Source organism: Danio rerio, chromosome 13 (assembly GCF_052040795.2).
Source record: "Danio rerio strain M-AB ecotype USA chromosome 13, GRCz13ab, whole genome shotgun sequence".
Taxonomy (NCBI): Eukaryota; Metazoa; Chordata; class Actinopteri; order Cypriniformes; family Danionidae; genus Danio; species Danio rerio.
Window position 1 is genome coordinate 1,481,808 of NC_141033.1, and position 14,854 is coordinate 1,496,661.

At 40.9% G+C, this 14,854-nt stretch overlaps 1 protein-coding gene across 31 annotated transcripts in view; it reads left to right on the forward strand.

The window, feature by feature from the left end:
* The window catches only part of dst (dystonin), a 291,289-nt gene that overhangs the window by 127,192 nt on the left and 149,243 nt on the right, over window positions 1-14,854 (forward strand). For 18 of the 31 annotated variants that reach the window (XM_087278762.1, XM_087278728.1, XM_087278729.1 and 15 more), the window contains 7 exons: window positions 420-7,214; window positions 7,825-7,971; window positions 8,168-8,383; window positions 8,462-8,611; window positions 10,691-10,924; window positions 12,459-12,611; window positions 14,014-14,247. In XM_087278762.1, the coding sequence (XP_087134888.1) occupies window positions 420-7,214; window positions 7,825-7,971; window positions 8,168-8,383; window positions 8,462-8,611; window positions 10,691-10,924; window positions 12,459-12,611; window positions 14,014-14,247 (7,929 nt within the window). The remainder of the gene's footprint in view (window positions 1-419; window positions 7,215-7,824; window positions 7,972-8,167; window positions 8,384-8,461; window positions 8,612-10,690; window positions 10,925-12,458; window positions 12,612-14,013; window positions 14,248-14,854) is intronic. The other 13 variants (XM_087278746.1, XM_087278748.1, XM_087278747.1 and 10 more) reach the window with 1 other exon arrangement.

A 14,854-nucleotide genomic window follows, 5' to 3' on the forward strand; every position in this document is an offset into this window, starting at 1 on the left:
GCCACCACTGTGAAGGTGAAGAAAGACACTTTGTTTGTGCGTGTAAAAGAGTCACGGTGAACTGAGTATGCTGTAAACACCTTGCATGTCTCACTCTTCATTCACAGCAATCCCAATGGACTTTTCTTTTCCTCGTCTACATGGGGTTTACAGCACTGTACATACAGTAATAACATTATTCTCTCTTTGTGTGTGTGTGTGTGTTTTCTCTAACCTGCAATATACCAAGAGTTCTATTCACAGATGCATGTAAGCTTTTATTGCGTAGCATTTCCCTTGCTGAGTGTTGCACATGACTTAGTACAATCCATAGACTGACGGGTGAGTATGTTTGCGTAACCAATACTGTAATCTAAATATCTAGCCATTGCGCTTGAATGCACCTTTAGTAACATCTGGTTTCCTTCATCTATTTCCAGGCTCTGAAAGTCATCCAGGGGATTCTGGATGTTGAAAGTGGAGCGGTCATGTCAGTGTGTTGCTCTGTGAATCATGGGATTATTGACCAGATCACAGGACTCAGCCTTTTAGAGGCTCAGCTAATAACCTCTGGACTCATCTGGCCTGAACGGCAGTTGTGTATGGATTTAGAGGACGCATTCAAGAGCCAACTTGTGGATGATGCGATGTTCAGGCAACTTCAGGATTTGAATGACGCAAAAAAATGTGTTCAGGACCCTCGGTTTGCTTCAGAACCCTTACCTTTCATAGCAGCCCTGGAAAGTGGATCTATATCTGAGCGAACAGCTATAAAGATCATTGAAGTCTTGGTAGCGACTGGAGGGTTGAGATTGGCTGGTGATATCCTACATCTGGAGAGAGCTTTTCAGCTCGGCCTGATACCTCACTCGCTCTTTATCCAGATATTGGAGATGAAGGACGCTTGGAAGAACTTGATTGACCCTAATAGTGGAGAAAAAGTCACACTTAGTCAGCTCGTGCAGAGAAGCGAGATGCATGAGCCGACGAGACTTTGCTTGCTTCCAGTGAAACGTAGAAAAGTCGGAAATATATCCCTCACATCTGGAAAGGAGATTAATATTATACAAGCCATGCATGAAGGTGTTATTGATAGAGACACCATGTCTCGGTTGCTGAGCGCTCAGTTGTTTGCAGGAGGCATTGTTGATCCTAGAAATGGCCATATGCTTACTGTTGAGGAGGCTTTATCTGAGGGTCTGATTGATCAGGACACTGCTAGCGAAATACTAAGCCACCAGGCCCAAAATGGTGGCATTGTTAATCCTCACAATAAGGCTAGACTTACAGTGGATGAGGCTGTCCAGTGTGACTTAATAAGCTCCAGTAGTGCATTGCTAGTTTTGGAAAGACAGAAAGCCTTCATGGGTCTTCTGTGGCCTAACGTTGGTGAAATCCTCTCTTTTTCCACCTCCCTTCAGCAAAATATAATCACAGACAAACTGGCGTCTGACCTTTTCCTCAACCGGCAGAAGATAACTGGCTTGTACATACCTGAAACCTCTGAGGTTGTTGACGTAGACTTTGCATCGGAGAAACACTTGATCGAGACATTTACAAAAGAGCTATTGAAGACAATAGAGATCCCAGATGTGATCCCTGATGTAGATGAACTGAGTAACAGGTTTTCATCATGGCTAGTAATGCAGGAGCTACAAATCAAAGGGTCTTGTACATCTGGTGGAAAAATAAGTGAGGAACATGGCACTAATGCACCATCTCCTTCCGAGGCAAAACAATTATTTGCTTCTTACCTCATGATGAACAGTTATATGGATCCAGAGTCAGGTCAAAGGCTGCTAATTTTTGATTTGCAGCTTAACAAAATGGCTGAGATACTCTTTGAATGTTTACAATCAGAAAGCTCAGATGAGATAAGTATGGATGATATTTCAGAAGAATCTCCACTTAGCATTGTGGACACTGACAATGACTGCCTGGAAGCCAAGTATTGTGCTTTGGGAGAATTGCAAATATGTGAACCATTGGAAAGCAGAACGGAAGAGTGCGAAGCAATGGATGCCAACGTACGACAACATTACCTTGCTTTAAACACCCTACCAACAGATCAAAAATGTGGTATTTCCCTAGGTAGTAATGATCATGTGACTGTAAGTGAAGCTGATGAACTGCAAAAGGATTCTGCATGTTCAATCATAGATGAATACCAAGCAGACACAAATGTACCCCTGTCAAAGGCAATGCACACAGTGAACCCTGAATGTAAAGATGTCATTCAAGACCAAGAATCCTCATCAATATTTCCTTCTGAGGCAATTAGCTATACAGAAATGCCTTCTGAATTCACCTTTACGGAGGTTGTGTGGGATGACAAACTTGAGAGAGATTATGCCATTCATCTTTTAAAGGCACAAGTAGAGGAAGGCGGGATTTTAGATGTCACCTCTGGAAAACGGTACGACCTTGAGGCCGCCCTTGGTAAGGGACTTATTGATGAAGAGACTGTCTTAGAAGTACTTGCATTACGGCTTAATGAGGACGGTTTTAAAGATAAAGAAAGTGCTGCATTGTCAGTTCTAAACACTTCCGCTAATAAAGGATGGATCTCAAATAAGGTAGCACTACAGATCATGGTAAAGCAGAACCTTCTGGGTGGTTTCTATGATGCAGCGGTTGGAAAAACCGTTAGCATTTGTGAAGCTTTGGAGACGGGTCTGATTACTGATGATATTAGCAGAAGTGTTCTTTGTTCAGAGCCAATCACGAAAGCCATTATCGATCCAGAGAAAAAGTGCATACTCAGTGTAAATGATGCCAGCCGGTTGGGAATGTTGGACGATGAAGAGGCTGAGCGGTTGCTGCATTCACAGCAGGATGAAATTGTAGACACTGCAGTGTTTCACCCATCAGAAACAGTTTTAATAAGCACAACATCAGATGAAGCCACACAGGTGTCTACTGACACTAAAGCTGTAAGCAGTAGTCAGGATCTTCATTTACCCTCCGTTTGTGGCATTCCCTTTAAAGCTACCTCTTCAAAAGACTATTCATTTGCTAAAGTTTCCAAGATAGACAAAGAATCAGATGAAGCCCTACACATATCTACTAACCCAGAAGGTGTGAGCTGTCATCAGGAACTCTCTTTAACCGTAATTTCTGACATTCAACCTCAAGCTATTTCCACAAAAGACAATGTGTTTGATAAAGTTTCCAAGACAAGCCAGGGATCAGATAAAGCCATGCAGGTCTCTAGTGACGTGGGAAGTCTGAGCTCTAGTTCGGAGCTGCCATTAACCATAATTTCTGACATTCAACCTAAAGCAATTTCAACACAAGCCAATGTGTTTGATGACGTTTCTAAGACAAGGCAGGGATCAGATGAAGCCATTGAGGTATCTACCGACACAGAAGCAGTAAGAGGTAGTCAGGATCTTTATTTACCATCCATTTGTGACATTCAACCTGAAGCTATTTCTACAAAAGATAAAATGTCACATGATGTTTCTAGGACAAGACAGGGATCCGATGAACCCATGCAGATATCTGCTGACATAGCAAGTAAGAACAGTAATCAGGAACCCCCTTTACCTATCATTTCTGACAATATGTTAAATATTGTTTCTGAGGCAAGTCAGGCATCAGATGATATTAAGCATGCATCTACCGAAAAAGCAAGTGTAAGCAGTAGTTTGGAGCTCTATTTACAGTCCAATTCTGACATTCACTCTAAAACTTCTTCTACAAATATGTTTGATAACGTTTCTGAGATGAGCCGAGTATCGGATGAACCCATGAAGATATCTACTGGCATAGCAAGTTTGAGCAGTAGTCAGGAACCCTCTTTACCCATCATTTGTGACTTTCAACCTAAAGGTATTTCGACAAACAGTGTGATGGATAATGTTTCTAAGACTAATGGAATGGTGGATGATTGTGATGTAAAGTGTGCTAGTTCTCCATCTTATGTTAGGCAGGTGACATATTTCGGGACCTCAGCGAGTCAAGTTGTAAGCCCTGTACAGAGTGATTCTGGGATATCCTGTTCCTCACAAAGTGACATCTGTTCAGATGAAAGAAAATCAGAGAGTGTACTTAATCCTGGACAGGAATTCAAAGAGTCTGAAATAACACATGTGAATTTAGACAAAGGATCCTCTGGGAACTCAAGTACTTTGCTACCATTGGTAGAAGATGTTGCACAAGTTAGTTCACTCACCGAACCACAGTCAGACTTGTCTTTGTGTGGTGCAAATGCTCAGCCACCAATTGAGACAACAGAGGTCAGTTTAAGTGCCGACGGTCATCCTACATTTGTTCAAAATTTGCTGAATGATAAAAAGTATATGTCATCTCAGACCAATGCATTGTGTACTGCTAAATACCCAAGTCATATAAGAAAGAACCTAGATGTCAAACATTGCAATGAAGATCCAAGTGTGGATGACCCAAGTACAGAGAATACAGTTAAAGAGTTGTCTGACATACAAGGAATGTTCAGAAATTCCTCTGAATTGCAACCAGGCCACGATAGTCCAAGTCCTTCTGTAAGTGTTATGCTTGACAAGAAAAATGAACAAACTGCAGGCATATTCACACAGTCTCAAGGTGGAGATACAGTAGTTAATGAAGTTGCTCACCAGGGTGACCTTGATTTACCTCATATATCAAAGGCCACAGATGCATGTTCTCCAAAATCAATGGGAGGAAGTGTTTTAAGATCTACCTTAAATGAGTTAAGCCTAATGAAGTTGGATGTTGGAAGTGTGGATGATACTCAAAAACAAAAAGTGGAGTTTGGAATAATGAATGTATATTTCAACAAAGGGATATCTGAGAGCTTAAGTACTTCACTACCAATGGTAGAAGATGTTGCACAAGTTAGTTCACTCACAGAATCACAGTCAACCTCATGTGGTGCAAATGCCCAGTCACCAATCAGGATGGGAACAGAGGTCAGTTTAAGGACTGATGGTCATCCCACATCAGCTCAAAATTTGCTAAATGGTAAAGAGTATATGTCATCTGAAACAAATGCATTGCATACATATAAATGCCCTAGTGGTATAAGTGAGAACCCAGATTTCAAGCCTTGGAATGAAGATCCAAATGTGGATGATCCAAGTATACAAAATACAGTTAAACAGTTGGCTAAGTGTGAGGGCATACAAGGAATGTTCAGAAATCAAATGCCAAATGCCAAAGATGAATTTTCTCCAAAATCATTGGGAAGAAGAGATTCGAGATCTATCTTAAATGAGTTAATCCAAGTGAAGATGGATGGAGCAAGTGCTGATGATACTCAAAAACAAAAAGTGGAGTCAGAATCACAGTCAGCCTCCTTATGTGGTGCAAATGCCCAGTCACCAATTGAGATGGCAACAGAGGTCAGTTTAAGTACTGAAGGTCATCCCATATTAGCTCAAGATTTGCTGAATGAAAGTTCGAAAGAGTATATGTCATCTCAGACCAATGCATTGTGTACAGCTAAAATAAACGAGAACCTAGGTCTCAAGCATTGCAATGAAGATCCAAGTGTGGATGACCCAAGTACAAAGAATACAGTTAAAGATTTGGCTAAGTGTGAGGACATGCAAGGAATGTTGAGAAATTCCTATGAATTGCAATCAGGCCACCAAAGTCCAAGTCCTTCTGTGAGTGTCATGCTTGACCAGAATAGTGAACAAACTGCGGGCATATTCACACAGTCTCAAGGTGGAGATACAGTTGTTAATGAAGTTGCTCACCCGGAAGACCTGCCTTTACCTCATGTATCAAATGCCAAAGATGAATGTTCTACAAAAACAATGGGAGGAAGTGATTCAAGGTCTTACTTAAATGAGTTAAGCCAAATGAAGATGGACGAAGCAAGTGTGGATGACACTCAAAATCAAAAAGTAGAGTCCGGATTAACAAATGTATATTTCAACAAGGGATCCTCTGAGAGCTCAAGGACTTCACTACCAATGGTAGAAGATGTTGCACAAGTTAATACACTCATAGAACCACAGTCAGCAAGCTTATGTGGTGCAAATGCCCAGTCACCAATCAAGATTTCAACAAAGATCAGTTTAAATTCTGAAGGTCATCCCACATTAGCTCAAGGTTTGCTGACTGAAAGTCTGAAAGAGTATATGCCATCTCTAACCAATGCATTGCATACAGCTAAATACCCTTATCATATAAGTGAGAACCCAGATGTTAACCATGATAATGAAGATCCAAGTGTGGAGGCACAATGTACTGAGGTTACAGTTAACGAGTTGGCTAAGTGTGAGGACATGTTCAGAACTTTACCAATGACAAAACCTGAGCCCACAGCTGTCTGTACTGAAAGTACTGGTGACTGTTATCTGGAAAAGAATTGTGGCATTGAAAACTCTATTGATTGCAAAATATCCATGGACATGCTTCAACCTGATTTGAATACTACATTAGATGAGTTGACAAGACCAGTCGAATCAGACTATACAAGTGACAGTGGCAAATATTTAAAAGTAGAAACCGTTGCAGAAGCTCTGAAGTCAACCTCAGGTCATTGTTCAGAGGAGAAGTTCGCAGAATCCAATCAATTGCAAACAGTCCCTCAAATTCTGAGTCCTTCTGTGGGTGTTGTGCTTGACCAGAAATGTGAAAATCAAACTGCAGACATCTTTAAACAGTCTCAAGGTGGAGATACAATTTTTGATGAAGACGCTCACCAGGATGGCCTTCAATTACCTCAAATGCCAAATGCCAAAGATGAATGTTCTCCAAAATCAAATGAAAGCCATGATTTAAGGTCCTACTTAAATGAGTTAATCCAAATGAAGATGGATGGAGCAAGTTTAGATGAGACTCGAATGCAAAAAAGCCAAGCCATCGATAACATCATTAAAATCATTCAGCACCACTCTGGATCCTTTTCAGCCAATCGTGCTGATTCAAATGAGACAAGCAGAGATCCAGATATCCTCCTGGATTTGAAAAAGCATGAAGGGACAACAGAAGTTCAAACTTGTCCATCTGATGAAAGTAAAGATGAACCAAAGCAACAGGCTGATCTACAGGATATTATTCAGAAGATCTCAAGCAGACGTTTAGAAATCCCTGAGAAAGGAGATGGAGAGCTAAACAGTCTTTTTGGAAGCGCTACCCTGAATGATGAAAACTTGGAAGCTAAAGGTATTGCTGATATTGCTGCAGATGATGTCTTCCAGCCAACTGACTCCAACTACCAGGTCATCTCTGTAGGAGAAGATCCAATCATAAAGCAGGCAGATGGAGTCAAAACGAGAGTGAGTATTGCTACTGCTCAAAATCACAAGTTTAACGCAAGTTTTTTTGCCGACCACCCCGAACACCCCTCGGACATTCTAATGTAGTTACTAAATATTTGAAAGGGGAAACCTCAAATTCTTATAAACTGTTTTCAAAGCATATGGTTAAATTTCATAGTCAGATGGGAAAGACTGTAACTCGCATTCCTTTTATATGGATTACAAAACCAGAGAACATTTGTTTTCAAGTGTAATAAGTTCATTTAAAAGTAGAGAAATCAAGCTTTATGGAGAGATACCTGCTGTTTGCCATCCCCAAAGGGTTCATAACATGGAAGCTGCAGAAACTGTCTTGAAAACATGTGTCTGAACTGAGTCCCTCCCCCAGAGAATTGTCTCTAGCAATCACTGATTGGCTCCTTTACTTGGAAATGGGGCTTTCTTGGCAAGTGTGGCCATATTAATCGTTACATTTTTCCCCATTAAGAACTATACGAGAGACATGTCTTTGTATTCTATAGTCTTTAGTTAGATGCTGATTTGCAAACCATTATCAACTCTGCTACCCCCAGTTGCATGTTGTGGATCTTTGGATAAAGGTGTAAAGTATATTGTGGTTTTTCTGCAGAGATATTCCACCCAGAATTACTTGGAATGTGTTGGGAAACTTCAGGATCATTTCGATACTCTAGAAGACATAAGAAGTGACTTGCTGACCAAGGGTCCAATAGCAGAAGACATTGAAGGATTGCATTGTCAGTTAGAGGAAATTCAGGTTTGTCATAACAAAGCCCATCTTCATTTACTAACCCCCCTCCCCTCCCCCGACCTATATTCAAGACACCTATGCTATTTGTGCAAGTTTGACCAGTGCTTTCTCTCTGCATGGTTATCTGTCTCTTATTCCTGTCATTCTTCTATACAATTTCTCTTTTTTATTCCCCAACTACTTCCACACACTGTGTTTCTAGTCTCTGGAAGCACAGATTGCTGCCCTCCCTGCCATGCTAACTGCAGATTTGATCATAGCAGAGCAGCTTCTGAATTCTGCTGATGATCTTACTCCCACACAAATCCACCAAGATCTGGCTGCGGTCTTTGTAGATTTACAGAATACTTTCACAGATGTTTGCCACTTATCAGCTGAGCGAAGTAATGCTATTCTACTAGCCATTGACAAAGTGAAGGTCAGTGAAGACTTACTAATGCTAGCAGAGACTATTGCTAATTATTGTACCTCACACATGTTCATTTATGGGTTACAGATCCAACTGGAAACTTCATATCAGGATTTGCTCAGCTCTCTTGAGAAGGTCTCAGCTTGTATTCGAGGTAGTTCTGAGATGATGTCTGAGCTTGATTTCATGGATGCTGATGACAGAGGACAGATTAAGAACAAGATTCAGCGAAATAAGGTAAGGTGTGTTACGTCACTGGAAAATATTGATGCTGTTGTCGTGAATACGAGGGATGTATCTGAAATCTGTACCAACTATTGAGTGCACTATTTGAGGGAGCAGTCATTTGTAGTGTTGTTTGAAATCATAGTAGACATGGTCTTAATCAATTACACGATGTGCTTCAATAACAAATGCACAACCCATGTATACTCAATGAGAGAGTTTCAGAGTTTGTGCTCCGAAATAATTTCTGTGTCTGACCACAAGATGATATCCACAGTGCAATGCAATGTTTTAAAATAAATAATTATTTAATTGTTTCATTAAATAGACCTTTTGCTAAGTCTTAAGTAACTATCACAGAATCTGACCAAAAAGTGTAAGATCTAATCCATCTTATGTTGCGATGGCACCAGATGTGGATGAAGCATGAAATGTGTGGGCCACCTCCCCGCAAGGGTTATGGATGGGGGCGCCAGGTGAAGAGCATGGGGGGATGTTGGGGGGCGCTGGCTGTGTCTAAATGTGGAGGGTGGCAGTGGCGAAAAGTTCCTAAAAAGCAGAGGTGGGGGTGATGAGTGGTGGAGGGGATCCCGAACTGAAGAGCAGGGTGGTGGAGGCAATTCCGAACTGAAGAGCAGGGGGGTGGAGGCAATTCCGAACTGAAGAGCAGGGTGGTGGAGGCAATTCCGAACTGAAGAGCAGGGGGGTGGTGGAGGCGATCCCGAACTAAAGAGCAGGGTGGTGGAGGGCGATTCCGAACTGAAGAGCAGGGGGTGGAGGCGATCCCGAACTGAAGAGCAGGGTGGTGGTGGAGAAGATCTCAAACTAAAGAGCAGGGGGGTGGTGGAGGCGATCCCGAACTGAAGAGCAGGGGGGTGGTGGAGGCGATCCCGAACTAAAGAGCAGGGTGGTGGAGGGAGATTCCGAACTGAAGAGCAGGGGGTGGAGGCGATCCCGAACTGAAGAGCAGGGTGGTGGAGGCAATTCCAAACTGAAGAGCAGGGGGGTGGTGGAGGTGATCTCGAACTAAAGAGCAGGGGGGTGGTGGAGGCGATCTCAACCTAAAGAGCAGGGGGGTGGTGGAGGCGATCTCAACCTAAAGAGCAGGGGGGTGGTGAAGGCGATCCCGAACTGAAAAGCAGGGTGGTGGAGGCGATTCCAAACTGAAGAGCAGGGGGGGGGGGGTGGGGTGCGGAGGCGATCTCGAACTAAAGAGCAAGGGGGTGGTGGAGGCGATCTCGAACTAAAGAGCAGGGGGGTGGTGGAGGCAATCCTGAACTGAAGAGCAGGGGGGTGGTGGAGGCGATCCCGAACTAAAGAGCAGGGGGGTGGTGGAGGCAAACCTGAACTGAAGAGCATTGTGGTGGAGGCGATTCTAAACTGAAAGGCAGGGGGGGCGGTGGGGCCTTCTCCGCTTGCCCTGCGGGACCGCATGTTAAGTCAATGCAAAGATACGAAAAGACCTCCCGTGGCATGATACGTGCTAATGAGGCAGCGTGAATGACGCGATTCACCAAAATGAGTTGAGCATTTTGCACGTTTGACACACTCAACACGAGTTTTGTATCGATTGAGTTGGAAAACCTGAACTTCAGCAGACATTAGTGCCGCGTTGACCAATCATGAGCTTGCTCTTGTAGGGAACTGATTATGACGTAGTGCCTGTTGTTGGTGTCTCGCGGGGAAATCCTCTTGTCGACACCAGACAACAGCTCATCAAACTGGGCTCGGCTCAGTCAGAAACACAGCTGAAAGCCTCCATCATCCAGGTATAGTTTCTGGAGGAGTTGGTGAACTCAGAGCTGGTGCATCTCTGAAAGGATCTAGTGGACTTAGACACGGCACCAAATGAATATATACGTTATTTTTCAGGCTTCCTAAAGCACATAAACACAGCCAATCTCTCAATAAATCCATGTTAGCCATTTAACAGCATCTCAGAGCTCCAATTAGCATCGTTTTTACTAGTGCAGGAAATAGTGAATAAGGGCACAGGGTGTGATTTCAAACACAACCAATGCTTTTTATTTACTGTGACAGAATATTGTGTTGTTTACCTTAAAGTGTGTTCTTTATTTTATCCTGATTCAGGACATTGAGAAGGACTTATCAGGAACCCGGCCGCTCCTGGATGCCACTGCTTTTGATATCCAAAGCTTCATTTCTGAGCACGCTCAGTTCCTGAGTCCTGCTCATAACAGAGACCTTCTCAGGACTCTCAGCAGCACACAGAGATCTTTCAAGGAGCTTTTGGACAAAGTGTTTATTCAGAGGCAAACTCTGGACGTCCAGTCTGAGATACTTGAGGATGAGACTCAGCGGCAGGTTTGGGAGAGATCACACTGAACACTGACATAGTCACATAACAAATGCATGAAGATACTTTGTTTGGATGAGTGATTTATTTATACTACGAGACTGTTGAATACTTGATTCTGATTGGCTGATGAGCATTCTGAGGTGTGTTTTTATTTTTAAGATAAATGCACAGATAAAGTAGTTCCGGCAGATATTGAGTGCATTAGTACTAAGGAGCTGTTGAATGCTTCATTCTGATTGGCTGATGAGCATTCTAAGGTGTGCCGTTATTTTCAGATAAATGCTCAGATAAAGTAGTTCCGGCAGGTTTTGAGCACATTTATACTAAGGAGATGTTGAATGCTTGAATCTGATTGGCTGATGAGCATTCTAAATTGTGCAGTTATTTTCAGATAAATGCACAGTTAAAGTAGATCTGACAGGTTTGGGAGCTGTTGAATGCTTGATTCTGATTGGCTGATGAGCATCTAAGGCCTACAGTTACTTTTTGAAAAACGCTCAGCTAGAGTAGTTCCGGCAGGTTTTGAGCGTATTTATACTAAGCAGCTGTTCAATGCTTGATTCTAATTGGCTGAAGGGCATTCTAAGGCGTACATTTATTTTCAAATAAACGCTCAGCTAAAGTAGTTCCAGAAGGTTTTTGAGCACATTTATAATTAGGAGCTGTTGAATTCTTGATTCTGACTGGCTGATGAGCATTTTAAGGTGTGCCGTTATTTTCAGCTTAATGCACAGGTAAAGTAGTTCCGGCAGAAATTGAGCGCATTAAAACTAAGGAGCTGTTGAATGCTTGATTCTGATTGGCTGATGAGCATTCTAAGCTTTGCTGTTATTTCTAGATAGACGCACAGATAAAGTAGATCCGGCAGGTTTAAGAGCTGTTAAATGCTTGATTCTGATTAGTTGTTAAACATTCTAAATTGTGCAGTTATTTTCAAATAAATGCACAGATAAAGTAGTTCCGGCAGGTTTTGAACGCATTTAAACTAAGGAGCTTTTGAATGCTTAATTCTGATTGGTTGATGAGCATTCTAAATGAACTTAACAAATTTAAGTAGATCGTACATAAAACAATTAAGTTGTCTTCCAGAAATCCCAAGAATTGTGTTGTTTCAGCTCATTTTAAACAAGTAGTTTGAACAAGCAGCAGGATAATTGTTTTGAGTGTATTCCTGAATGTATTGTTTGTGTGTATGAAGTTTAATCACATGACTTCTTACTATTTACAACACAGAAGATCCATGGCTTTATCACTGCCACCAACTCACCATCTGATCTTGTTTGCACTTTTCAGGCTGTCTGATCTCTTCATCTCTCACTACCAGTGGACTGAAGTTTTATTAAACATGGAAATGCTCTATCCAGCAGTAAATGCAGCACTAACCCTCCATTCTCTCTCCAAATCTCTTTGAACGGCTGGCATGTTTACAGCATACTCAGTCTCTACTAATGGTCTAGATCTCTCAGTATCGCTGTGATGTTGTGGTTTGCTGTGTCTCTGTGGAAGGGTTTGTTTAGTAACTCAGCGTTTGTGTGGCAGGCTGCTGTGGAGAAGCAGAGGGAGTTTTCAGAAAAGCTTCAGGAGCTGTTTGATGATTTAACACAGACTGAAAACCGACTCATTGGCCATCAGCAGCAGGCGGTCGGCGCCAAGACTGTCGGAGACCTTCAACAATACCAACAAGAGCATCAGGTATTCAACTATAACACTTCCTACTGGGGATGCACTGAATTCATTCACTCATTTTCTTTTAGCATAGTCCCTTTATTCATCTGGGGTCACCACAGCGGAATGAACCATCAACTTGTTCAGTATATGTTTTACACAGCGGATGCCCCTCCAGCCGCAACCCAGCACTGGAAAACATCCATACACTCTCTCATTCACACACACTCATACACTATGGCCAATTTAGTTCATCGATTCCCCTATAGCGCATGTGTTTGGACTGACTATGCTTGAACTGCTTGATCAAAGTAAGCACAGAGTAAACAGGGTGTTCGCAGGGGTCTTAAAAAGCCTTAAATTCACTCAAATATTGCATTGTAGGTATTAAATCATTTTTAAACGGGTCTTAATTTTCCTATTTACATGTGAAGCTTTCTAATTAGGGCAACACCCAATCACCAAAAAAAACAACACAAAAAATCTCAATAGAACCTTTAACAAAACTCTATTTTAAACTCCATTTACCAATATGGTTTAGTTGTGATTTTAATTATTATTAGGGATGCACTGAATTCTGAAAAAATATGAAAAGAGCTCAAAATATATATTTTAAAAATAAAAATAAACAATCCCCAAAACTACGCCATTCATTTGTGCTTATTTGCGCCCCAAAAATGAACATTTGTGCTGGATTGGTGATATGAAACCTTATTTTTTGGACTGTGTGACGTCACTCTTCACCCCACGTTGCTCAAAGAGTTTGTTTGTGCTCGAGTTTGTGCTCGTTTAGATTCTGCCATTAATCATTTTTGACATCGCACAGTCAAAAAGATAACATAATTAAGTTTATTGTAGTTTTTAAAGAGTTTTTGTCTTGTTTCTAGCTTAAATTTCTACAAATTTTTAAACCAAGAAGCTTTTTCTTGACAAGCGAAACATATGGTCTTGTTTTCAGAAATAATATGCCAAAATTAAGTGAGGTTTTCTTTAAAACAAGTAAAATAATCTGCCAATGGGATAAGTAAAATGATCTTATGACAAAAGGCAAAACTAGATTATTTTGCTTACCCCATTGTCAGATTATTTAGCTTTAATCTTAATGACTTTAATCTTTGAGCTTAAACGCTTAATTTTAACATATTTTGTTTTAAAACAAGACATTATATTTTACTTGTCTAGAAAATGCTTCTTAATTCAAGAATTTGTAGCTATTTGGACCAGAAACCAGACAAAAACTCTATAATAATATGCCAATTATTTCTGGAAACAAGACAATATATTTTGATTGTTTAGAAAATGTTTCTTGCTTTAAGAATTTTTAGATATTTACATTAGAAACGAGACAAAAACAAATGCATTTTTTGCAGCGAACTGTGTATCTTGTTTTTTGTATGTAACATTAACAGTATGCTTTTCCATCTCTCAGGCTCTACAGAAAGACCTGCAGGCCAATGCTAGCGCGCTCAGTGAAGTCATCAGCAGCACAAAGAAGTTTCTGGAGGAGAATCGCAGTAAACTGAACCCAGAGCAGATTTCAGCTCTTGAAAACAAGCTGGAGGAGCTGAAGAGTAAAGCCAATACGCTGAACCAGAGAGCTGAAGAGTCCAGGAAAGATCTGGAGAAGGTTTTGACCACCGCCATCAAGCAGGAGACTGAGAAGGTTGGGGGAAAACGCTATTCAAGCAGTGGTTAAATCATAGAGCTCCTCACATCATAAGCAAAAAATATACACAGCTGAAGAATGATTCGCCCTCCTCTAAATTTCTTCTTCAAATATTTCCCAAATGATGTTGAACAGATTCAGGAATTTTTCACAGTATTTCCTATAATATTTGTTCTTCTGGAGAAAGTCTTATTTGTTTTATTTCAGCTAGAAGAAAAGCAGTTTTAATTTATTTAAGATCATTTTAAGGTCAAAATTATTAAGCAATATTAGTCACAATGACTTGCCTAATTACCCTAACTTTACCCTAATTACCCTAGTGAAGCCTTTACATGTCACTTCAAGCTGAATACTAGTGTCTTGAAGAATATCTAGTCTAATATTATGTGCTGTCATCATGACAAAGAGAAAATAAATCAGATATTAGAATTGAGTTAAACCTATTATGTTTAGAAATGTGTTGAAAACATCTAAATTAAAATCAGATTAGTAATTATTAATTAATCAAATCATATACTGCAAAAAATGCTTTACTTAAAAAAACTTTTTGTCTTGTTTCTAGTACAAATATCTACACATTCTTAAATCAAGGAGCATTTTAATG